We start from the raw sequence: 24,329 nt of genomic DNA, 5'->3' as shown, positions 1-24,329 counted from the left end.
TTTGTTCGTTTATTGTTTTGATTCAGGGTCTTACTATGTAGCTCTGGCTGTCTTGGAACTCACTCTGTAGACCAGGCTGGCCTCAAACACACAGAGATCCATCTGCCTCCATCTCCCAAGTGCTGGGATTAAAAGTATGTGCCACCACCCCTGCCAAGACAATTTATTATAGTTCTTTGGTCTGAACAAACAAACATCAATTTCCTAATTGCATATGTATTTTTGCCATAGCAGCAAAGTGTAAATGACATTTTGAGATTCTCCTCTCCTGTTCATACATGCTCCAGGGGCAAACTGGAGTCCCAGATCTTCTCAAGTCTGTCTGCGAAGAAAGCTGCAGGCTTCTCCCTGGTAGTCTTGGGATGTGGGGAGAGGGAAGAAGCTAGAAAAAAGAAGTTAAGTGAGGGGATATTTGGAAAGGAAGACTGGCTTGTATTTCTAAGTTCTTTCTCCTCCCCACGCCCCTGCTTCTTCCCAAAGAATCCCAGCCTGGCCTTGAATTCCTAGTCCTCCTGCTTCCACCTCCCAAGTACTAGAATCACAGGCATGTGTTGCAAATTCTCAACAATTCCTTGCTCTTCTGAGAGGCAGAGGGTGGATAATGGTAGTGACAGGATCGGGGGTGGGTGGCGTGTTTGTGTTTTCCACCTGGAGTAGGCACTGACTTTGAACAAATCCTCTAAAGCTGGCTGTTGAAGAACTGGTGAGCAACCACACATCCATTTATATGTAATCCATGTTAAAATGAACAGTTAGCTACCACGGAACCAGCCACATTTCAAACACCACATGTGGGTTGCGCCTTCTTTTCTGGAGCATTTTCACCAACAGAGAAAAGTGTGATGATGGTGTAGCCCCGGAAGCCATTTGATGACAAAGACGACACAGCCTGCCCCTCCCCTGACTTCTCCGCTTTAGAGATGGAGGTCTGCTTGATAGGGCTGCTCAGGAAAATAGGCAAGGTTATAGGCAGGCAATGTGCACAGCACAGTCAGAAAACAGCCTCTCACTCCAGCAACAGGCCTGACATCAACAATGGTCAGAGCTGTCTTATTTCAGCTGAGACCCTTGGATGAGCACAGACAAGCAAAGGATGAAGGGTCACTTGTGGGGAACTGGACATAAGACTGTGGATTGCGTGCGTGCTCATGTTTGCACACACATGAGTATCCCTGTATGCACACATTCCCATGCTTTTGTGTGTGTGTGTGTGTGTGTGTGTGTGTATGTTTACAGAATGCTGAGGAAGAGGTTTTGTATTAAAAGACCTGTAAGATGTATTACCTCCTTAGGTAAGACCTGTTTTTTTTTAAATGTATTTATTATGTGTATAGTGTTCTGGGCACCAGATCTCATTATAGATGGGTGTGAGCTATCATGTGGTTGCTGGGAATTGAACTCAGGACCTCCAGAACAGCAGTCAGTTCTCTTAACCTCTGAGCCATCTCTCCAGCCCAAGACCTGTTTTTGCAGCAGATTCTCACCTTGCTCAAGATAGCCTTGAACTCTGGAGCTGGAGTAATTCTGCTTCAGCCTCTCAGTTTGCTGGGGTTGCAGGAACACTCTCTTCCTGGCGTAGGTTTGTGTTTAATGCCCTCTTGGAAAATGCCCTACTCCCTAGCATTTCCTATTTAACATTTAATTAAAAAATAAATTCATGTATCTTGAGAAGAAATACTGAAACCTAAGGCCATTTTCTCCTCTCCAAATTGAGTCTCTTTCATGTTTTTATTTCGACTTTTCTCATCAGAAGACTTTAAAGCAAGCATTTACTGTCATATGGGGTATTCGGGGACATGGATGCTGGCTTTAAGAGGCAGTCTGCTGTGTTAAATAATAACTTTTAAACACTTTCAATCCTGATTATATCAGGAGAAAGTTGCTTGTAGTCCCCTCAGCACCTCCTTAAACAGTTGCCAACCTTAACAAAAGGAGAGACAGGAGCTCAGCCTGGGCTGTGGGGGGGGGGTGTCTAGGATGTGTGTGGGGGGGAAGGGTTTCTAGGATTTCATGGCGTTGCTTTGCTGTTTCATACTGCTTATTTTTGTAGTCACTTTGTATTTGGCAGCAAGTGATTTGGGTTTTGTTTTATGACAGCGATAAAAACTATTCCTTTCTAAATGAATGTCTATGCGAATTAAAACATTAACAGGACAAGTGGGAGGGAGATAAAGGCTAAAGTAATGAAGGGAGAGCAAGACAGGCATACTCTCTGTAGGTCCTGCTTTGACGGCAAGAGCAGCAGACATTAGTCACATCTGAGTACGAGGCTGAGCTCTGCCCATGAGTTATGGGCCCTCAGGTCAAGCACTCCAGCTGCCTGCAGAGGTGAGAAATGGGGGAGGGAATCACTCTGCTCTGACTTACTTCACTGCATCAAAGCTAATGACAGTTCAGGGAGGATGGGTGAACAGTCAGGGGCAGCAAGGGATGGCGGGGTGAACATAGGTGCCAATGCCGGCACCCATGTTCCTAAGAGGAACATTCTTTCATTTGTTCTAAACCCTAGAAGGCATTCTTACAATAGTCTGTTTTTTGAAATTGTAATATGAATACATTATTTTCTTCCTTTCTTCCCTCCAATCCCCCCTTTCTCAAATTCAGAGCACTTTTTATTTAAATATGAGATGGGTACAAGATTTTTTATTTAAATTTTTTTAAATTTATTTATTTATTATGTATATAGTATTCTCCTGCGTATATGCCTGCTTGCCAGGAGAGGGCACCAGACCTCATTACAGATGGTTGTGAGCCACCATGTGGTTGTTGGGAATTGAACTCAGGACCTCTGAAAGAGCAGCCAGTGCTCTTAACCTCTGAGCCATCTCTCCAGCCCCTTTCTATTTAAATTTTTTTTGAAATTAATATAATTACATCATTTCCCTTACTTTTTCTACTTCAAAACTCTCCCAAGTACCTCCTCTTTTGCTCTCTCAAATTCCTGGCCTTTCTATTTTTTGTTAGTTTTTTTGTTTTGTTTTATATATGTGTGCATGTGCGCACACATGCGTTAGCTTGTGTGTGTGTGTGTGTGTGTGTGTGTGTATTCCTAGTTATGTAAACACAACCTACTCTAAGTCTATATGTTACTTGTATGTACATGTTTTCATAGCTGACCATGTGGTATTAGATAGTCATTGGGTGTGCTCTTCCCTAGAGAAGACTGTTTCTCCAGCTCTGGGCACTCCTTAATCACCTGTGATTCTTTGCCTAGAGTTGAGGCCTCCTGAGATCTCCCCATCCCGAACATAGTTAGGAATGATGCTGATTTAGTAAATTAGTGGTGATATGTCCTCTTCCAAGTTCCGTGATTTTGATAGCCCGGGGTGTTTAGTTAGGTTTCTAGGACATGATTTCCAGGCAAGATGACCTCATTTTAATTGTTACAAACACACATCCATAAATCCATAAAACCATCCATCCATTCACCCATACATATATACTTACATTCATGCATACATCCCGCTCAGCCCAGATTATGTTACTTGTATGTGCATGGTATTGGATAACCAACAAACACACTAACAGGGAAGGGGGAAAGCCTCACAAGGCCTCAGCCCTAGACAAAGAACTACAGGCAGCTAAGGAATGGTGAGAGCAAGAGAAATAATCTCCCCAAGGAAGAGTCTAAAAGACATTTACAAGCTACTTCTACATTCAGAATCCTTCACAGCAAGGCTGGTTCGTCAAGGGACCATTGGGGAAAGTTTATTGCTTTGGGCTAGGGGCGAGGAGCATGTGGTAACTGGAAGTCTCCTTCCTCTTGTGTAGAATTTACAGCATCCTGGGGAGACAGTCTTTGACCCTCAACCTGACACATACTCTTTTCTTCTTTTCTATTATTTTTAGCTAGTATTCAAAATAATGCATGTGTGGTTTCTGTTGCGTGTGTATGTGTGTATGGTTTTTACAGGGTCCCAATGTGTAGCCTAAATTGGAAATTGGCCTGAAACTTTATTAGCCTCCCGAGTACTGAACTATAGGTATTCATCACCATGTCCAGTTAAATAGTGTATTTTATTTGGATACTTTATGCATGTGTATGTATATAGATCATGCACACACATTTGTTCTGTTCTCTTCTTCACTTGTACTCCCCTTACTTTTTTTTCTTTTTCTTTATTCTTTTTTTTTTTTCCAAGACACAGTTTCTATGAGTAGTCCTAGCTGTCCTGGAGCTAGCTCTGTAGACCAGGCTAGCCCTGAACTCTCCCCCTTTTCAAAGGCCCCTTTCCTTCCCTTTCTGCCCTCATGTCACATAGCTATGCATGTGTATGTATGTATGAGTGCATATTTACATCTAACTCCCACATATGAGAGAACACCTGCACCATTTGTCCTCTCCTGTCCTCCACCTCCCTTCTCTTGGCCCCTCCCATTAGACCTCCTCTTCCTTCCTCATAGTTCCCCGTCCACCTTCATGGCCTTCTCATGTGTATGCACATTCTACACTGAGAGAAAATGTGGTAGTCTGGACCCTATGTCTCCCAAACCAGACACACATATGTTCTTTAAGTCAGATGCACATACGGGTCTTGGGGGTGGCCTGTCGTGATGTATTGTCGCTTAAAACAGGTGTTTTGCTAAACTCAGTAGGAAAAATTGTACAACATGTATTCTTCTCTCGGATCTTGACTCGGGGTCCTCTGTCCTGTTTAGCTAGACGTTGTTCCTGGAGGCCTGGGGGATTTAGAGTTTGGCAGGCAGCGTCGCATTGACCTGGAGAAGGAAGAGGAAATGGATAAGAGGAGAAAGAATGAAGCAATTTATACCTTTCTGGGTGAGGATAAACATTAAATACGTGTGAGATGAATTTATAGGAAAAACTAAAACCCCCATCGGAGTTCAGAGAAAGGCTGTGCAGTTAACAAGAAAGCATTTACTAAGAACTTGTCCTTTTGCGTATTTGTCTTGTCTTGTTTCAGTGCTGGCATTGAACCCAGGGCCTCCCATAATGCGAAGCATAAGCCCCTCTTTACTAAGAAATTAAACAGAGTCACTGACTTCTGATAGAATGAGGATGTGGTAGAGGCCAGGTCACACAGAGCATTTTCTATGTTAGGTATTCCTCACAATTCCCTCCAAGGTCAAAACCATAGTCTGGTTTCCCCTTCAAGGGACAGGCTTTGACTAGGACTGGGCTCTTATGCTCTACAGCGCATTGTCTGCTAGGACGTGGGGCTTGGAAAGAGCCAAACCAAACTCTTAATGGCATAGATACAGAAGTTGAAGCCTGATGGGATTTCATTTTATTTTTCTCAGTTTGTGCCCTGTGTAGACTATGCGGAGAAGACCGAACATACACCGAGGGTCGATATGGTTAGTTTCTGATTGGCTCTTAGCCTTGATAATACCTATGATGTAGATTACTTCCACTTCACACGCAAGGAAACAGAGGTCTTGGAGTGTGAAAGCAATTTCTCTAAGGTCACAATTCTAACTAGAAGAATACTTGCCTGGTGTTTGTGAAGCCCTGGGTTCCATCTCCAACACCACATAGAACCAGATGTGGTAGGGTTTGCCTGTAATCAACCTGCACTCAGGAGGTCGAGGAAGGAGGATCCTGAATTCAAAGTCATCCCTGACTATGAAGGAAGTCAAGGGCCAGCCTGGGCTATATGACAATATCAGCAGGAACAACAGCAAACCTACAGTACTTTCTATAAAGTTCATTTGACTTTCTGAGGCAGGAAAATGGGGCCTCTGAAAGGGTGGGAAAACCAGAAGCAGCATGTTAAAATAAACTTGGATGCCGGGCGGTGGTAGCACAACACACCATTAATTTCAGTACTCGGGAGGTAGAGGCAGGCGGATCTCTGTGAGATCGAGGCCAGCCTGGTCTACAAGAGCTAGTTCCAGGACAGGCACCAAAAACTACAGAGAAACCTGTCTCGAAAATCATAAAAATAAATAAGTAAATAAATAAATAAATAAAAAATAAAAATAAACTTGGTAGGCAGGCTAGGCAATGGTGGTGTATGCCTTTAATCCCAGCACTTGGGAGGCAGAGGCAGGAGGATCTCTGTGAGTTCGAGGCCAGCCTGGTCTACAGAGTGAATTCCAGAACAGCTAGAGCTATATAGAGAAACCCTACCTTAAAAAACCAAACCTAACCAAAAAGCCAAACCAACCAACCAAAAGAAAAAAAAGACTTTGTGTGCAGAAGAGACTGGGAGACTGGATGGGGATGAATCTGGGGACAGGGACTGTTGCTGAGGAGCAACGACAGTGGTACCTAGACTGATGGTGGTAATTATGAAACAGAGTGTGCTCAAGAGACTTCGGTGGGGAAGCACCCGAGTTTGCACAGTTCGATAAAGGCAGCTAAAGGTGGTTAGAGAGGAGGCTTTGACAGTGACCATCTGGAAGGACAGTAGGGTCAGGCTGGGAGGGATGGCATGGAAGGAGAGGACTATGGAAGAGAATCAGTCATGCTGGTTAGAAGGATGAGAAGGTTGAAATCAGTCAAGTTGGAGAGAAATGAGGTTGGTTGGCATTTCAGAGAAGAATCAGGGCTGGAGATAAATCAAGGGTTAAGAACGGAAATGTGCCTCCCTATCTACAAATATTTTCCCCCAAAATGGGGTAAAATTCTACATCTTAAAGGAGACATTGGCACCCAGGCCTGCTTGTAGACCCCTAAGTCAGAACAACAAAGCATTAAGAAACCCAGACACGATGCCCGATGCTTTTCTTCCCTCCCTAGCAAGACCCGGTTTAGAAGCCTGCAAGGAACGGTGGGGATGTGGAATAAATGCCTGGAGTTGGTCAGCTCCTGGACAGAAGCGAGCCCATTCCTACATTCTGGTCTTTGGACCACAAGTCTCCCCACCCACTTCCGTTCTCCTCTTGCGCCCCAGCTCCTGCTTCCCTGACTGACACCACTCTTCCTTACCTAAAATTCCCAGATACATTCTTTGGTAATGTCTCCACTGTCTGCCAATAGTGTGCCACTTCGGTCGGCTCGGATGTAGAAGCCGTTGGGCGCCAGCACCGTGAGCAAGTTGCTCCCCTGAAGTTCTATACAGAAGTTGAGGGCGAATTTTCCCCAAGGGCGGAAGGTGCCAAAAGATGTTATTGACCAGAAGGATCCGCCCTGTGCTGGGGAGGGAAGAACTATGTCGGTCGACCATTTGGAAAGCAGTTTTCTAAGCACCGAAACCTCCAAGGGGAGTTCCCTGAGACATGCAATACCACCCCGTCCCCGCCTCCTCTCTCTCTCCGCTCCCCTCCCCCGCCTTCCTGCGGGGATCGTATCCTGCCTGCTTTAGTAGATCCTTCTAGACAAATGCAGAAGAACCCCTGGGAACCTCACTGATTCCTATTCTGCTAAGCCACCCTGGAGCCTTGAAGTATGAAAACAAACTGAAATCCTGTTTTTATGATGAGTAGTCCGGGGTGGCAGGTTTCTAAGCCCGGCCTGGGACAGAGGCTGGGCTGGGTCAGGGTTTCTGGGTGGGGAAGAGGAACCACTCACCTTGAAAGTGGTAGACGCCCTGGCGGCAGGGCAGAAGGTGAATGCAGTCAGGCCGATCCATGTTGCACTGTATCAGGTCCTGGTCTGTGGAGGAGCCCACATACCCATACCGCCCTCTTAAGATGAGAAACGGGCGATTGGCAAATCGAACCTCCAGTTCCTCATTGGGGCCTGAAAGAAACAGGGAGGCATTATCTGGATAGGTTGGGTGTCTCTCTAGGGGCTTTCCAGGGGGAAGAAAAGGAGCACGAAGGACACCTAAGGATTATGTCAGCATTTCTTTCTTTCTTTCTCTCTCTCTCTCTCTCTCTCTCTCTCTCTCTCTCTCTCTCTCTCTCTCTCTCTCTCCTCCCCCCCCCGTGTGTGTGTGTGTGTGTGTGTGTGTGTGTGTGTGTGTGTGTGTGTGTGTACACGGAGGCCAGAGGAGAGTGTCCCGCTCCATCACTCTCTCTGCCTTATCCCCTGAGTTAGGGCTTCTGACTGACTGTATAACTCAGTGTTTTTCCTGAAGGTTAGCAGCTAGTGTGCCTCGGCAATTCTTTACCTCTGCCCTCTCCTCTCCAGCGCTTAGGGGATAGGCACCCACACCATATCCAACATTTTATGTGCCGGCTGAGGAATCAGAGCTCAGGTCTCCACACTGCTGCCGCAAGTGCTTTCCTCCCCGAGCTGTCAATCACTCTAGCCCCAGAACGTTGTCTGTATTTTAACCTTTACCGAACGCTGGCTGTGTGTCAGGTCTTACACTAGGTGCTTGTGAATGTTTGCCAGGGCACTCAGCAGAGCATGGAGCACAAGACATCTACATATTCTTTCTTTGGGATGTGTTAATTGATTTAACCCCCACCTCAACTCTGTGAAGCAGCAGACTAGAATCCTTGTCAGGGACTTTAAACCTGAAGCTCAAAGAGGGTCTGTTCCAGCAATAAGCACTTAGCAACTAAACCCAGATCCAAACCTTCTGATGTCAACTCACTGCTTCCAAAACCTTTTTTAAAAAAAGTGGCTCAGTAGGTAAAAGCACTTGCCATAGAAGCCTAGCGACCTGCGTTCAATCCCTGGAACCCACAACAAGAGAGGGGGACAAAGAGAACGGATTCCTGAGGCTTCTGACCTCCATATGCGTCCTCTCTCTCTACCCGTCCACATGTGAGAGCCCTTGCTCTTGCAGAATCCCTGGCGTGGGTTAGCCCGGGAGAAGAGTGGCTCGGCTCACCTGGGATGTTGGTATTTGCCATCAGCAGGCCATTGGATGCAATGCTCAGGAAACGCCCATTGGAGGACTGCAGGATGATTTTGCCACAATTCCAGTGCACACGGAAGAAGGTGTTAGATTCCAGGGGGTACCCGTCAGCTATGATGGCCCTGTGGCGCCTCTGGAGAGAATGTGGGGACCAGGGACCAGGAGGAAGGTTAACAACCTCAGCTTTTCCCCCATCAATTTTAGTCCTGGGCCCAATTCCTATATCCTCCCCCTCCCCAGCCTCTGTAATTTTCTGGACTATGCCTTCAAAAATCTCTTTTTAAATGGTCTTAAAAATCATAATTTTTGATTTGTTTATTTGTATGACTGTTTTAACTTGTATGTCTATGTACCACATGCCTGGTGCCTATGGAGCCCAGAGATGGCGTCCCATCCCCTGTAACTGGAACTACAGATGTTTCTGCGTCACCATGGAGGTGCTAGGAACTGAACTCAGGTCCTCTGGAGGAGCAGCCATCTCTCCAGCCCCTTAGAACCTCTTTGTAAGGCAAACATGGAACCAGTCTCACCTGGGCTAGGTAGTAGCCATTGGCTGAACGGAGTTGTAACGTAAGGTTTGCGCTGTCACATTCATACTGGAACAAGGACATTGGGGTCAAGCGCTCAGAGGCCGCACACACCTCAGCATCTAGAGAGGAAGTCCACACAAGCGGGCTTTTCAGCTCAATCCCAGACCCTTCTCCATGCCTACCGTCGGGTTTCCCTGTAGTTTTCCTTCCTCAACCTAGATCATAATAATCTGGAGAAGCGGGGCTGGAGAGATGGCTCAGTGGTTAAGAGCATTGCCTGCTCTTCCAAAGGTCCTGAGTTCAATTCCCGGCAACCACATGGTGGCTCACAACCATCTGTAAAGAGGTCTGGTGCCCTCTTCCAGCCTGCAGGCATACACACAGACAGAATATTGTATACATAACAAATAAATAAAATAAATATTTAAAAAAAGAAAGAAAAAAATAATCTGGAGAAGCCCAGGCAACTTTCTCTTAAAGGCATCACTTTATCTGTTAGTCTGCCTCCCCAGAGGTCTCTTTGGGGGCTCAGGCTCTTTCTTATGACTAGGTTTAAAATATCTTGCTTGTCTTGTGCTAGTATGCTTAGTATCATCCGGAAATAGGGAAACTTATGGAGGGCTTGTCTCCATCAGATTACCTGTAGGGAAGTCTGTTAGGAACACTTTCTTGATTGATAATTGATGTGGAAGAGCCCAGGGCCCAGCCCACTGTGGGCAAATAAATGGTCCTGGGTAGTATAAGAAAGCAAACTGGACCAGTCATGGGAGCAAGCTAGTAAGCCCTGTTTCTCTGAGTTTCTGCTTGAGTTTCTGTCCTTACTTCCCTCAGGGCTGCATCGGAACGTGGAAGTTAAACAAACCAAACAGAACAAAACAACAACAAAAACCCTTTCCTCCCCAAGTTGCTTTTTGAGCACGGTGTTTACCGCAGCAACAGAAAGAGAACAAGGACACACCCGGACAGTTTCTTCCTTTTAGCACCTGCCCCGCCCCCTCTGCCCCATGGTGGCATCGGACCCAGTACTTGCCGTAGACGACTGAGATGAACCTCCGTGTCTTTGACTTCAGGCTGACCCAGGTTGGGAAGTGTTGTAAGATGAACCACTCCTCACCCCTTATAGGACTGGAGCCCAGGCCCAGGAGTAGATGTGTGCCCTGTGGATATAATGTACCTCCTTCTCCATCGCACAGTGCCACAAGCCCCCTAGGCCGCACTTGCATGTGGAAAGCTGTCTTTGATGAGCGGTGAGGGACCAGCCGGTCTACACGAGACAAGAAATGGTGTGTAGAAGTCTCCAGGTGGTAGCATCCATCGTGGAAATGTAACAGGAAACCACATTCCTCTAGGCAGGGGACTGCTGCGTCAACCCAGATTCGGCCCACAGTGTGGTCAGCTCGGGCATAGCTGCGGTAGGTGGGGCTGTAGAGGATCACATGGACATGCAGGGCTGGTCTAGGGGTCCACATATGGTAAGCGGAGAGGACCCTGGAGCTGCAGAATACAACCTCACCATCAGACTCCAGATAACGACCAGAGATGATGCACTGGAGCGTCCACTTGCCATTGCGGTGGAAACGGAGCAGGAAGCATCCGTGGTGGCTAGTCCTTGGCCTGCCATAGCACACAGTACCATCAGCTTCACACAGCAGGTAGAGGCCCTGCAAGCTCTTTAGTCGGATCACGGCCTGCTTGTCCTGTTCATTGCTCACCAGGAGCTCCCAGGTCTGGAGGTGTCGGGAGGATGAGGGAAGCGTGTCAACAACTGGCAACCACAAGTCTTGGTACCATCAGCACCTCCAACATGACTAGTCACCTTCCTTCCCATACCTGTCTTGGCATCTCCTTGCTATGAACACTCTACTTGCTCGATTAACAATGAAAAGGATTTCTGAGCTGGGGGGGGGGGGGCAGTGGTGCCTGTCTTTAATCCCAGCACTCAGGAGGCAGAGGGAGACAGATCTTGGTGAGTTCAAGGTCAGCTTGGTCTGCAGAGCCGGTTCTACACCAGCCTGGGATACATAGTGGGAGGCTCTCGCAAAACAAAATAAACAAAAAAATACAACAACAAGACAGTGTTCTGGGTTGTCCACCTCCAGAGTCCCGGGACTTCTTAAGACCCAGTGGGGGCCAGAGAGCACTTGCCTCGAAAACTTGACAGCCTGAGGTCTGGCTCACATTTAAAAATCCACATTTAAAAAGCTAGATGCCGTCTGGTGAGATGGCTCAGTGGGTAAAGGCACTTGTTGCCAAGCCTGATGATCTGAGTTTGATCCCCGGGTCCCACTTGGTGGAAGAAGAGAACGAACTGACCCCTGTAAGTTGTCCTCCGACCTCCGCATGTGTGCCATGGTACAGATATGTGGATGAACACACACACACACACACACACATGAATATATAAAATGTAATAACTAAAAATAGCTAGACACAGTGGCAAGCATCTATAAATCCCGGCCCTCCTAAGACAAAATTGGAGATAGAGACAGGAGTCTCTCCTGGAAGCTCATGGGCCAGACAGCCTAGAGCACACAGCGTAGGCAAAACCAAGAGATCACTTTAAGGTGGAAAGTTGTCCTGACCTCACGTATGTGCTTGTATACATGAACACACACACATACACACATGCAGAACCCATGGGATATTCTATATTCACACCTCGGAAAAGCAAAACCTTCCTCTCTTTCCCCTGCTCCATCCTTCAATTTTGCTTTGTTTTATTTCTTTCTGTAGACCCTGGATGGCACAGTACTCAGAACCTCCACCAGCAGGGTCCATCTCTCCAACAGAAGTGCAAAAAGCATCCTGACTCTAGGTACAGAAGTTGAGATACAATAGTTAGGTACACTGCGAGAAATTTGGTCATAAAGGAGAAGACTTTGCTCCTATTTTATCTCTAAAACAGAGTCCAAGTCAGCAAGCACTTTAAAATATTGCGTTACTTTTTCCAGAACAGAAACATGGGTCTTGTACTATAGTCCAGCTTCCTCCGGATGCCTGGTTCTGCTTTCCAGCCTGGACTCCCCTCCTCTCTGCTTTGTGCTGGGATGGAGGGTAGGAAACACTGGAGGCGAAGCAGCTAGGCCAGAGCTGACACTTTATATCTTAGGGAAACGGTTTTGGAAGATGGAACAATGACGATCCATGAACAAAAGCCTGGTGTAGAAGTGTTTCGGCTTGCAACAGCGGAGACTATGCCGGTGATTAGGACAGGAATGCAACATGCAACACACACATACACACACACACACATACACACACACACAGCACTAAAAAAATTGGTTCTAGTCCAGGTTTGCCTTGTTACCTGTCTCCTGCCCAAACTCTTTGCAGTAGCTGTGACTGTACTGTTAAATGCTCCAAAGGTGAGGTAGGTTCCTGCCCAGCTGATGAGCCCAACCCTTAGGTCCTCGGCCTTTGGGTGTCTGTGTATCCACTCCACCTCAGCCATGTGGCCAGTGCCACAGGTGATAACTCTGTCCGGCCCAGGCTTCCCCCCAGTGGTGAGGTCCCACAGGCCATATGGCCCGGAATAAGACCCGTAGTACCCACCAGAAGCCGTTCCCAGAGGAAACTTACCAGGCAGAGGTCTGGCCTAGGGCCCAGCACCTCTGTGACCCGGGAGCATTGTGACTTTAAAGGCTGCCTTTTACCCCACCACAGTGGGGAAAGGGCACTGGCCTAGTAGTATCAATCCATGGGCTAAAGGAAATAGGCCCAGAGCTTTCGGTATGTCTTCCTGACCAACTCCAAGCAATGAGGTAGGTTTAGACTGGGAATCAGTACTGCAATCTGTGACTGCAGGCCTGTCCCTACCTTTCTTAGTAACAAGATAGGAATTAATCTATTTGCTTCCTAACAAGGGGGTTCTGCTTGGCTCTCTGTGGCTCAAATTTCCTTCCTTTCTTTCAAGTCCAAGTCAGCCAAGAAAAACCTATTGGTCTTTTAGGAATCTTGGGAGGACAAGGTCAAGCTGTTTTGGAAAGTACTTCGCAGTGAAGGTGCGGAAAATGGAAACATAATCATCAAGGATGGAAACACTCTTCTGACTTTAAAGCCTCGGAAGGAATGGCCTAGGTAAGGGCACTCCAGCACTGTGCTTTGCCAAGTCCGGCTGTGTTACAGGTGAACGGGCTGGGCAGAAAGCCAGATCTGCCGGGAAAGGATACCGGCCCCACCCACCAGAAGGCTCTGCTGGATCACTTCCTGCAAAGCTCAAGGAGAAAACCTCCGTCAAGAGCCTAGACAAACTGAAAACATGAGAAGAGGCACGTAAAAAGAAATGGTGGGGCAACAGGTCTCATTTAAACTTCATTGGGCTCCACAGGGAAACGGGCAATTAACCTTGCTTGGAGAATAGCCCAGAGCCCTCATGTTTTCCATGGCCTTCCTGATTCTGTGTAGATGGGGGTCTTCCTAGGTACAGCATCCGGGTGGTCCCCAGCAAAGGCTCATTGGTGTTCTGTAAAATAAAGCTAATAGATGCCGCCCCGTGCCGGAGTCATCTGGGTAGTTTTAAACATGCATGCTGTTGGGGACGGCTTCAGACCACGTCGATCATTTTTCTTAAGAGTGTCTTGGGACCTATCTTTTTAATGTCCATTTCTCCTCTGTGTACAAAGCTACCATGAAGAACTGCTAAGTAGCAAGGTAAGAGGTAGGAAAAAGATTCTGTGGTTTGTGGAATGAGAAAGGTGGATTTCAGTTCTTAGAATTGAGAAAGAAATGGCTTTCCTCCCCTGAAAACACCACAGGGAGACGCTGAGGAAGAAAAGGGCTTATGTGTGTGTTGACCTCACAACTTCAGCTGCTTTGAACCTCTCCCACATTGTCTTTTTGTACCCAGAGTAACTCAGCTTCCCAACTTCCAGGCTACAGACAACACCGGGTACAAACCACATCAAATTTATTACTCAATATCCAGTTCCACATCATAGCACCACCCGGAGCCCTCACTCTCCTCCCCCCAAACCTGGCCCCAAGGGTACACCCGAAACAGAAAATAAATGAAATTAAATCCAGATCCCTGCTCCTCCCCTGTTGGAGGGGGCCTTGGCCAGGAAGCCCTTCCACAGGTCCCAGCAGGCAGGAGAGCAGAGCCCTCTGCACCCAGAGAGCAAGGCTCCAGGCTCCAGCGACAAGAGAAAACATGCAGGCAGGAGCAGGAGCAGAGACCTGTCTGTGGGGAGGAAGAGTGGGAAGGGAGGGCACTGCCTGAGGAGTCCGGGAGTCTGGTCATCCCGGGATGCACGCGGGAGCTTCCGGGCAGCAGGGGCCTGCCCCTGGCTGGCTAACGCTTTGACAGCTCATGGGACAGCCAGTCCAGCCCATCATACAGGCCTGTGCCTTGGGTAGCGCAGGTGGCCTGGACGTACCACTGTAGGAAGAGAGAGAGAAGTAGATCAGCACCAGGGTAGATGAGGATAACTTTATACCCCTGTCCAGCCTGGGGCTCCGGAGGAAAGGCTGGACCCAGTGCACACGGGACCACATCCTTACCGTGCGGCTACGCAAGTGCTGGAGCCCCAGCTTGTCAGTCAGCTCGCTCACAGGCATGGCGTTGGGCATGTCCTGTTTGTTGGCAAACACCAGCAGCACTGCATCCCGAAGCTCATCCTCCTGCAGCTGAGAGGGGAGAACAGGGTGGGACCTAGGGCTGCAAGGAGTCCCAGGTTCCCTACTGACTGCATTGTAGGGGAGTTCTGGTTTCTAACTGCCAACTTCTTTGTAGGAAAAACACAGTGTACTATGCAGTTTAGTGTTGAACACAGGACAGTTATGAGTACAAAACCCCTAAATTTTACCTCCAGAAGCATTCTAATTTAAGCACCTGCTCTAAGTGAAAATAACAAAAATCCCAAACACTAAAAAATAAAACAAAATAACAACAACAACAAAAATGTGAAAGGCTGTTTCTCTTTCCAATGGACAACCTCTCCCTCTCCTCGGCTCCTTAGACTCAGGTACACAAGTATTTAAAAGAAAAAGACCTGTTCAAACCGGGTGAGAATCAACTTAACCAGAGACACAAAACCTCATTTTCCCCGCCCACAGAGAACGCTGTCCCCAAGCCAAGGGCCCTGTTCCCAGATCCAGATGCTTACCATCTTCTGGAGTTCATCAGCTGACTCCTGGACCCGCTCTCGGTCATTACTGTCTACCACGAAGATGAGGCCCTAGGTGTGCGGAAGAAAGGAAGCAGGAGAGATCACTCCCACCTACGCCCTGCCCTAACTTGGCCTCTTCGAACTTCTCCCATCTTTAGTTGTATCCACCTTCGTCTTCTAGTAAATTCCTATTAACGGTCTACAGAGACCACTGCAAAGCGAGACAGCTAGAAGATGTTCTGTTTGAGAGCTACATTAGACAGTGTGGTCCTAGAACCCTGCTTCCCGGAATAGGACGACCTTAAGTTCTTAAGGAGGACTAAGAGAGAGGGGTGAGGGCCCAGAATGGAGCCATACTGCCCTCTTCTGAGGGTTATCCCTCCACCCTCTGCCTCCACTCCACCTGAGTGTTCTGGAAGTAGTGCCGCCACAGAGGCCGAATCTTGTCCTGGCCTCCAACATCCCAGACTGTGAAACAGATGTTCTTATATTCCACTGTTTCCACATTGAAGCCTGCAGATAATTTTTTGAGGAGAGAGAAAGAGAAAAAAAAAAGTTCTGAAAGGAACTCACTAAAATCACTTGGATCAGCCAGGCTGTGGTGGCACATGCCTTTAATTCCAGCACTCCGGAGGCTGAGGCAGGTGGATCTCTGTGAGTTTGGGACCAGCCTGGTTTACAGAGCGAGTTCCAGGTCAGCCAAGGCTACACAGAAACAAAACAAAGCAAAACAAAACAAAACAAAAAACCACTCGGATCTTTACAGGCACACAAACACAGAAGGCAATGACCACGACCAATGGGAATAGAACCCAGAAGGACAGGAGGTCAACAGATATGCTAGGCTCACGGTCCACACCTCAAGCACCAGCAGGCACACAGAGATACCGTGACCCACTTCTCAAGTAGCCATATCTGGTGTCAGGGTCAGGTACAGATAAGGGCCTCAGGAGAACTGGGAGCAGACCCCGAGAAGGCCCGGCGCGCCACTCCCGCAAACCCTTGCTTCATTCTCGGACTCACCTATGGTGGGGATGGTGGTGACAATCTCGCCCAACTTCAGTTTGTACAGGATGGTAGTCTTGCCAGCCGCATCCAAGCCAACTGCAACGGAGAGGGGCACAGAATGGAGACGGGAGCTAGGGAGCCCTCTAGAGACCAGGGAAAGGGAAAGGACTGCCCAGCTGATGGTGATGGGGGCGGAGAGCGGGAGAGCCTCCAGGTGCGAGCTGTTCTCCACCTTCCGGGCCTTAAGGGCAGTCTGGGTGGCGAGTGCCAACTCCTGTCCTTCCAGTGGCCGAGGAGAGAGAGGAGCTCGGGAGGTGGGGGGCCCGGGAGGAAGGCCGCGTTCCTTTGAAAAGTCGTTTCCAAGGGCGGAATCCTCCTCCCTTCTTAGCAGCCGGGCTGGGGCGGAGGAAGCGTCACCCCACCCAGGCCCCAGCTCCGGGTTTCAAGCCCAGGGCCGACACCGCAGATCCCGGCCTGCACAGGAGCGCATCCCCCGAGGCTCTGGCGGTGGGGTGTCTCGGGGTCAGGGTACCAGGTGAGCGGGGCTGGAGGGACGCGGGGGTGGGAGGGCTGCGGCGGGGCCGGCGCCCCATCCGGGCCGCGCGCTCGATCTGCCTCACCCATGAGGATCCGCATCTGCTTCTTCCCGAAGATCCGCGAAAAGAGCGCGGACACCGTGAGGCCCATGGTGGGGCCCGGGGCGGGGGCGCGGGCAGGGACGCGGGGTGAGGGCTGGAACCGGCCGGCCGCGGGGGGGATGGGGCGCAAAAGCAGAAGGAGGAGGCGCCGCCGCCGCCGCCTCCGCGCGTCCGGGCCCGCCCGACGTCACGTGGCCCCGCCCCCTGGTCCGCCTCGGCCCCGCCCCCAGGCGCGTTTGCGGAAGAACTGAAGTCCAGCGAGGCCTGGCATCCTTGCCCCTAGACTGAGGAACTGGAAAGGGAATCTTTCTGGGTCTCCAAAGACTGCAGGAGCTTGCTTTATTCTTCAAGCATAGAGTTCCATTCCTAAGAAGGCTTTGACAGGGTCGAAAAATGTATTTAAAAGGTTCTCAAAGTAGCTTATTCTTTTTTGTTTTGAGACACTATGCCCACTATGTAGCCTTGAACTTGCCATGTAGACCAGGCTAATCTCGAACTCACAGAGCTGCCTTGGCCTCCCGAGTAGATTCTTAGAACAGAAACACTTTCTTCATGCCTGTTGTCGCTCCAATTTCACTACTATCTCTCTTTTTATGAGTGAGTCTCCTCACTCCTTCCCCCTCGGTACCTTCATAATGTCACAGGAGTCGTTTTTCTGTTTTTGTTTTTAGCCCCTCCCCACCTTTATTTCGAGTCAGTATGTGGGGGTGTAGAGTCAGAGGAGAACCTGTGGGGATATGTTCTCTCCTTTGACCACGTGGGTCCTGGTAGACTCAGGTCTGGGCATTGGGCTTGGTGGAAAGTACCTTTAGCGCTGAGCCATCTTACATGCCCCACAAGAGTCTCGAAAGTGTCCCCTTGAGATGAAAATACTTTAATGTTTTGTCACCCAAGATGGAAATCCAAATGCCTTTAAAAGTTGGGTCCCGCCGGGCGGTGGTGGCGCACGCCTTTAATCCCAGCACTCGGGAGGCAGAGGCAGGCGGATCTCTGTGAGTTCGAGACCAGCCTGGTCTACAAGAGCTAGTTCCAGGACAGGCTCCAAAACCACAGAGAAACCCTGTCTCGAAAAACCAAAAAAAAAAAAAGAATTTGGAGAAAAATTTAAATATTTAAAAAAAAAAAGTTGGGTCCCACTCTTTGTTCCGGCCTCTTCAGTGTCCGCCCCCCCTCCCACACCCTAAGCTATTGTTTAGGAATGATCTTGGTCCTCGTAAACTTTTCCACTTTCCTTGATGCTGGTTTCCCACATCTGAATTTACTTCACAGTCTTTATTCATTCTTCAAACCCCAACATATTTTTCCTAAGAGTATCTGTCCTTCCTCTAGACAGGCAACCCATCTCTTTTATACCACTACAACCATACATACTACTACCCACACATACATACAACATACACACACACAACCCATACATACTAGTGTGAGGACAGGATTTACTTGTTTGCATGGCTGGTTCAGGGTCACGTTTCTTCAGGGTGCTATCTGGCATAGCACTTTATACACTGGGTAAGTGGACTGAGATAGGATTCCTAAACTTAGTAGCCGAGTGACATTGGGCAAGTCACCTCTCCATACTGTATGTTCCCACAACTGTAAATTGGTGCTAATGAGATCCTGTAAACAGAATTTTGCAAAGACAAAATAGCAAGAACTCTTGTGAGACCCCCCAGCATATAACGGGTGTTTAAGGTGGGCCTTATAGCTTAATGATGCCCCTCTAAAAGCAGAACTAAGGAAGAGAACTATTATGCTTTATGTTAACTAGGTGCTGCTGGCCTTGTTTACCTAGTATGAGTCCTGTTGCGTTTTAGGGACGTGTTAGACATTGCCCCAAATAGTTAGGGATTTGGGGGCAAATGCAGTGCGACGTCGCCCCCTGTCGCTCACTGGTGGTAGTTTGAGGGCAAAGTTAGGCATCTTCTCCAAACCACTGCTCAGGTGTTCTGGACTTTGCTTTTCCCAACTATCCCGGCTGGTTCCTCCCTCTCCAGGCCGTCAGCTCAGCCCGTCTGCGGAAGCCCCGCCCACCTCACGCAAACCGGAGGCGGTGTCTGTGGCGTTTGGCCGCCGTCACTTCCAGTGGACCCGGAAGCGCTGCTGTGGGCAGCCGGGAGTTGTTAGGAAATCGTGATGGATCCGAGCTTAGTGTAAACTCTGGGCCGATCCTGGGCCGGTCCTGGGCCCAGGGGAGCAGGCCTGGGTTGCAGTGGCCAGCGGAGCGGTTAGGGCGGCGCGGCCTCGGGGCCAGTTTCGGAGAGCCGTGGCTGAGCGCTTCTGCTAGACCAGCGTTGGTTGCCCAGCCTCCAGGTTGGAACCGGCTTCCACCTTCGGCCTGGCTCCACAGCGCTTTTACCTGGCCTCCGGGGCCCCTCAACCCGCCCCCCGCCCGGACAGCTGGGTGTGTGGTCTGCGGCCAGACGGTCCTCTCTGTTTCGCTTCTAGATGTTTGTACGGCTCTGTCCAGGGCTGTCAGAACGCTGACGTGGAGCAACCCACTCCAGAACCCCCATGGAGAAGTTTGGGATGAATTTCGGGGGTGGCCCAAGCAAAAAGGACCTGCTGGAGACCATAGAGACACAGAAAAAGCAGCTTCTCCAGTACCAGGCAAGGCTTAAGGATGTGGTCCGCGCCTATAAAAGTCTGCTGAAAGAGAAAGAGGCCCTGGAGGCCAGCATCAAAGTACTGTCGGTATCCCACGAGGCGGATGTAGGCCTTGCAGGTGTGCAGCCACCAGCTCTCACGTTACCTGACTCTGTGGATGATCGGTGCTCCACGCACAGTGAGGATAGCACCGGAACCGCCACTAGCTTGGATACTGCGGCCAGTCTTACAAGTACCAAGGGTGAGTTTGGGGTCGAAGAGGACAGAATGGCCCGTGGACCTCTTCCTCCAAAGTCTGAAGAGGCCAGTGGGTCAGAGAGTGGTGTCAGTAGTAGCAGTGGGGATGGGCCATCCGCAAGTAGTGAGACAGACAAAAAACTACATCAGCTGAAGACCCAGTTGGCTACTTTGACTAGCTCCTTGGCTACAGTCACCCAGGAGAAGTCCCGTATGGAGGCGTCTTACCTGGCCGACAAGAAGAAGATGAAACAGGACTTAGAGGACGCCAATAAAAAGGCAGAGGAAGAGAGGGACCGCCTGGAGGGAGAATTGAAGGGGCTGCAGGAGCAGGTAGCAGAAACCAAAGCCCGCCTGATCACACAGCAGCATGATCGTGCCCAGGAGCAGAGTGACCATGCCGTGATGCTGCGGGAGCTACAGAAGCTGTTGCAGGAGGAAAGGACCCAGCGCCAGGACCTGGAACTTCGCTTAGAAGAGACCAGAGAAGCACTGGCAGGGCGGGCATATGCAGCTGATCAGATCGAAGGGTTTGAGCTGCAGACCAAACAGCTGACCCGTGAGGTCGAGGAGCTGAAAGGTGAGCTGCAAGCTATTCGAGATGAGAAGAACCGACCAGACCCCCGGCTGCAAGAGCTTCAGCAAGAGGCTGTGCGGCTTAAAAGTCATTTCCAGGCACAATTGCAGCAGGAAATGAGGAAGGTAATTATTCTCGTAGTCTTCAAGCAATCATGTTAACTTGGCTAGGAAATAGCAGGATTTTATTATTTCTCTCTTTTGGTCATTAGAATAGAGAACTCCTCCCCTCCCCCCCGTGTGTGTTTCATGAGGATCTAATCCAGTCTGGTTTGAACTCATAGAGATCTGCCTGCCTTTCCCTACCAAGTGCTGGGATTAAAGGCACCCTTCTCCCCACCTAAGTCAGGGTGTTGCTCCAATCAAGGATTGCCTGGTGTTTGTTCGCTTCTTGGGTGCTGGGATTGCAGTCCCGCTCCACATTCCCAGCATGCACTCTGATGCTTGATGCCAACTGAGAAAGGGAACCAGTGAGTCCTAGGAAATCTTGCTTTGTGTAGTGTTCTTATAGCCGGATGAGGAGTTTCTGAGTACTTCTGGGTCCAAGCCAGAGAGCCATATCTCGACTTCTGGGTGCTGGCACCTTACCAGTTGAGGCAATATCGTGACAGCTGTGGAGTGCAAGGTTGTGTGTATCTTGAGAAGTGCGTGTGTATAGGTAGAGGGACGGAAGGAAGCAATCTCCCCCCCCCCCCCCCCCCCCCCCCCCCCCCCCCCCCCCCCCCCCCCCCCCCCCCCCCCGTCCAGAAACAAATGTCTTGTGTATGCCTTTGGCTGAGGTTTGCCTGCTTTAGAAAACTCCTGTTTCATAGTGTTTCCTTTCCATGAAGCCAGGAATCCAGCTTGGCTTGGAATTTCCAGGAATGTAGGGAGAGGGAAAGAAAGCTGCCTGACTTCTTTAAATAATTCGGGAAGCACATGGTGAAAAGTACATTTAGTGCTTTGTATTCAAGTTCAATGAAAAATGGAAAACTGTCATAAAATTAGCCCTTATACAAAGGAGCGTCAATTAAAAATCTCCAGTTCCCACTGGTTCCAGGCCATCCTAGTCCCATGATCCTTCACTTCTCTGTCTTGCTCCTCCACCCCCAGGTGACTGTAGGGTTTTGTGACTTTTCTGGATGCATGGTCACCTGTCCTTTGCTTTGCAGACAGCCCTTGCAGAGGACCAGCTTCGCCAGCAGTGTCAGTTAGAAGAGCAAAGGGTAGCAGCCCTGGAGAACCAAATCTCCGAGGTGTCTGAACTACTGGGCACCTACGAGAAAGCCAAGCAGAAGGATCAGCTGGCCATCCAGAAGCTGAAGGAGCGGATTCTGCAGCTGGACCTGGAGAACAAAACCCTGGCCCTCGCGGCCTCTAGCCGGCCCCCTCTCGACAGCCACGGGGATGAATCCAGTATGGATGTCAATGTCCTGAAGGATAAGATGGAGAAGCTCAAGAGGCTACTGCAGGTTGCAGCTAGGAAGAGCCAGGTGGCCCTGGATGTGGAGAAGCTCTGTGACCCTGAGATAACGCCCAGCTCTGAGGCTGCTGATGGGGAAAAGGCTACCGCACTCTACTACCAACAGGAGCTGAAGCAGCTGAAGGAAGAGTTCGAGCGGTACAAGATGCGAGCCCAGGTCGTGCTCAAGAGCAAGAATACCAAAGACGGGAACCTGGCCAAGGAGCTGGAGGCCGCCCAGGAGCAGTTGGCTGAACTGAAGGAGAAATATATTTCCCTGCGGCTGTCCTGTGAGGAACTCGAAAGCCAGCACCAGCAGGAGGCCGAGGACTGGAAGCAGGAGCTGGCCCGGCTGCAGCAGCTCCATCGGCAGGAGCTGGAACATAGCCAGCTGGACTTCAGGGACCGCACGCTGAAGCTGGAGGAGGAGCTGCATAAGCAACGGGACCGGGCTCTGGCGGTGCTTGCTGAGAAGGACCTGGAGCTGGAGCAACTACGTTCCGTGGCCTTGTCCTCCGGGTTGCCGGGACGCAGAAGCCCTGTGGGTGGACTGGGTGGTGGAGGGCTTGGGGACCCGGCTGACACAGCTTCCTCAGAAAGCCTGACTCAAGCCCTGCAGCTCACTGCAGCCAATGAGCCCACTTTCTTCCTTTATGCTGAGCAGTTGGCCCGGAAGGAAGTGGAGATCACGTCCCTGAGGAAGCAGAAACACAGGCTGGAGGTAGAGGCCCATCAGCTGCAGGAAAGGCTGCTGGAGGAGGGCGAGCGGCACCGAGAGGAGGTCGGAGCCCTTCAGAGCCACATCGAAAAGAACGCCAGGGACCAGAGCAGGGAAGGAGCCAACCTGGAGTATCTCAAAAACATCATCTACCGCTTCCTGACCTTGCCAGACAGCCTTGGCCGCCAGCAGACGCTCACGGCCATCCTGACTATCTTACACTTCAGCCCCGAGGAGAAGCAAGTGATAAAGCAACTCCCAAGTGGTGGCAGCTGGTGGCCTTCTGGCAAGAGATGATATACCTTCTCCAGCCTGAATCGCTGTGCCTCTTTCATGCGGGAAGGGCAGGCTAAGATTTCCCCTGCCTCTTCTCGCATTCTCGTTTATTTCTTCACTGTGTTGAACTCAGAACGGTTCAAAGTAGGACGGGATTTTCTGCCAAGTGCCATTAATGCAACTTTGTCCTTGGGCTTGGGGGTACTGCAGGTGTTGAGACAGTACTTCCGGCCGTGGGCATGGGGGGCAGGGTAGGGAGAGAGGCTGGGGCAGAGGTGCAAGCTAGGGAAGTGGTGAGAGTCTTTAGAGATGTTTTGTTGTGCTCCTAGCTCAGAGCTGGTAGTAAATGTGACTCCCAGAGGAGTCCGTCTGACTTTGTATGTTTTCCTTGTCAGAGTCTGGCCCACTTTTGTCCCAATTTTTCTGGGGACATAAAATCAAGCTAGAAAGAGACCAGGAAGTTCGACATAGTAACGGTTTGTCCAAAGGGCTGTGGAATATTGAGTTCATTCGTGAACTTGGAACCTCAGTTCCAGGAACCAGCCCACCCCTTGTGACCATCCTAGAGAGGGTCCTGAACAACGATGTGACCTTGGAGATTTCCCCAGTGATCTGATTTGAGCCGGGACAGGGTTGAAAAGGAACCTCCCTTGCTTAAGCTGCCTGTCCAAGGTCAACTCAAGACGGAGTGGATGACTTCACTGTCTTCCCATCAACATTGAACTTGTATAAAGAAATGTAACCCTCGCTTTTTACAGAGCATTCCAACAATAAGCTGGGGGCCTCCTTGGATACAAGGAATTCCTGCCAGGATTTGTTCCCAGCTGTGTTTGCTTTTGCAGGGACAGGAAAGAGGAGGTAATTTGCTGCAGATTCCAAAAGACTGTTATGACCCTCACAGGAAAAGCACAGTTTGGCTGAAATACTTTCCATCCTATGGGTCTGGGCAAAGGTTAATTTCATTCTTTAAGGAAAGAGAGTGCTTAGAAAACTCAGGTCAAAGCGGTGTCTGTTGCCCAGTTCTTTGCTTAGTCCGCCCTTCCTGGTTATAAAGACCTTTGGACCGGAAAGACCAATGTTTGACTATTAATGTGTATCTTTTTGTTATTTGTATTACTGAGATCTGTTTTTCGAAGGTTTGGGGTACAGAAGACAATGTTTTGGATGGGCAAAGGTGACCTGATTATCTACATGAGCAGACTTCAATGGAACAGAAGTGTTATCTTTATGGAAATACCAGTGGTCATTAAACCTGAGAGACTTGAACTGTGTTTTCTTAATGGTGGTGTCTCTGCATCTGAACACAAGTAGATTATGAACGTGAACGGTGGACGAAAAGCTAGATATGGAGTTTCTTGTACTGAGCTCTGAGCTCGAGTCATATCCCATTATGTTGTTCCATGAGCTTGACCCCAGGGAGGAGCACATGAGAGGAGGTTTTCACTGCCTCACATATAACACATTTCTTAGCCTG

General features: G+C 49.5%; 3 protein-coding genes across 4 annotated transcripts; 1 reads left to right on the top strand and 2 right to left on the bottom strand.

The window, feature by feature from the left end:
- Positions 1 to 295: 295 nt before the first annotated feature.
- On the bottom strand, positions 296 to 12,701 carry Fscn3 (fascin actin-bundling protein 3). Its single transcript, XM_075953528.1, has 7 exons — positions 12,558 to 12,701; positions 10,281 to 10,977; positions 9,251 to 9,369; positions 8,694 to 8,853; positions 7,478 to 7,648; positions 6,896 to 7,101; positions 296 to 382 (listed from the first exon to the last, which is right to left on the bottom strand). The coding sequence occupies exons 1-6, from the start codon at positions 12,699 to 12,701 to the stop codon at positions 6,896 to 6,898; spliced, it is 1,497 nt and encodes a 498-aa protein (XP_075809643.1). The 3' UTR covers positions 296 to 382.
- A 1,438-nt stretch (positions 12,702 to 14,139) lies between these two features.
- On the bottom strand, positions 14,140 to 17,156 carry Arf5 (ARF GTPase 5). The gene is made up of 6 exons (XM_075953382.1): positions 16,986 to 17,156; positions 16,381 to 16,461; positions 15,761 to 15,870; positions 15,355 to 15,426; positions 14,750 to 14,875; positions 14,140 to 14,627 (listed from the first exon to the last, which is right to left on the bottom strand). The coding sequence occupies exons 1-6, from the start codon at positions 17,050 to 17,052 to the stop codon at positions 14,541 to 14,543; spliced, it is 543 nt and encodes a 180-aa protein (XP_075809497.1). The 5' UTR covers positions 17,053 to 17,156; the 3' UTR covers positions 14,140 to 14,540.
- On the top strand, positions 16,544 to 24,121 carry Gcc1 (GRIP and coiled-coil domain containing 1). 2 transcript variants are annotated; one of them, XM_075953381.1, is made up of 3 exons: positions 16,544 to 16,900; positions 19,449 to 20,546; positions 21,572 to 24,121. In XM_075953381.1, exons 2-3 carry the CDS (start codon positions 19,515 to 19,517, stop codon positions 22,874 to 22,876), a joined length of 2,337 nt encoding a protein of 778 aa, XP_075809496.1. In that variant the 5' UTR covers positions 16,544 to 16,900; positions 19,449 to 19,514; the 3' UTR covers positions 22,877 to 24,121. The 2 variants fall into 2 exon arrangements, with proteins under 2 accessions (XP_075809496.1, XP_075809495.1); XM_075953380.1 differs by having other exon boundaries at positions 16,550 to 16,900; positions 18,998 to 20,546.
- The last annotated feature ends 208 nt before the right edge of the window (positions 24,122 to 24,329 follow it).

Source organism: Microtus pennsylvanicus, chromosome 19 (genome assembly GCF_037038515.1).
Source record: "Microtus pennsylvanicus isolate mMicPen1 chromosome 19, mMicPen1.hap1, whole genome shotgun sequence".
NCBI lineage: Eukaryota > Metazoa > Chordata > Mammalia > Rodentia > Cricetidae > Microtus > Microtus pennsylvanicus.
The sequence above is the reverse complement of the archived record's forward strand: the minus strand, read 5'-3'. Positions and strand labels throughout refer to the sequence as shown.

Coding starts and splice junctions, on each gene's coding strand:
- Gcc1 (XM_075953381.1), top strand. CDS start 19,515: ATGGAGAAGTTTGGGATGAATTTCGGGGGTGGCCCAAGCAAAAAGGAC. Junction 20,547..21,571: donor TGCAGCAGGAAATGAGGAAG/GTAATTATTCTC, acceptor TTTGCTTTGCAG/ACAGCCCTTGCAGAGGACCA.
- Arf5 (XM_075953382.1), bottom strand. CDS start 17,052: ATGGGCCTCACGGTGTCCGCGCTCTTTTCGCGGATCTTCGGGAAGAAG. Junction 16,462..16,985: donor GCAGATGCGGATCCTCATGG/GTGAGGCAGATC, acceptor TCTCCGTTGCAG/TTGGCTTGGATGCGGCTGGC. Junction 14,876..15,354: donor CTGATGAACTCCAGAAGATG/GTAAGCATCTGG, acceptor CTCCCCTCTCAG/CTGCAGGAGGATGAGCTTCG.
- Fscn3 (XM_075953528.1), bottom strand. CDS start 12,701: ATGGCTGAGGTGGAGTGGATACACAGACACCCAAAGGCCGAGGACCTA. Junction 10,978..12,557: donor AGAGTTTGGGCAGGAGACAG/GTAACAAGGCAA, acceptor CGACACCTCCAG/ACCTGGGAGCTCCTGGTGAG. Junction 7,102..7,477: donor GGGCGTCTACCACTTTCAAG/GTGAGTGGTTCC, acceptor TTCCCTCCCCAG/CACAGGGCGGATCCTTCTGG.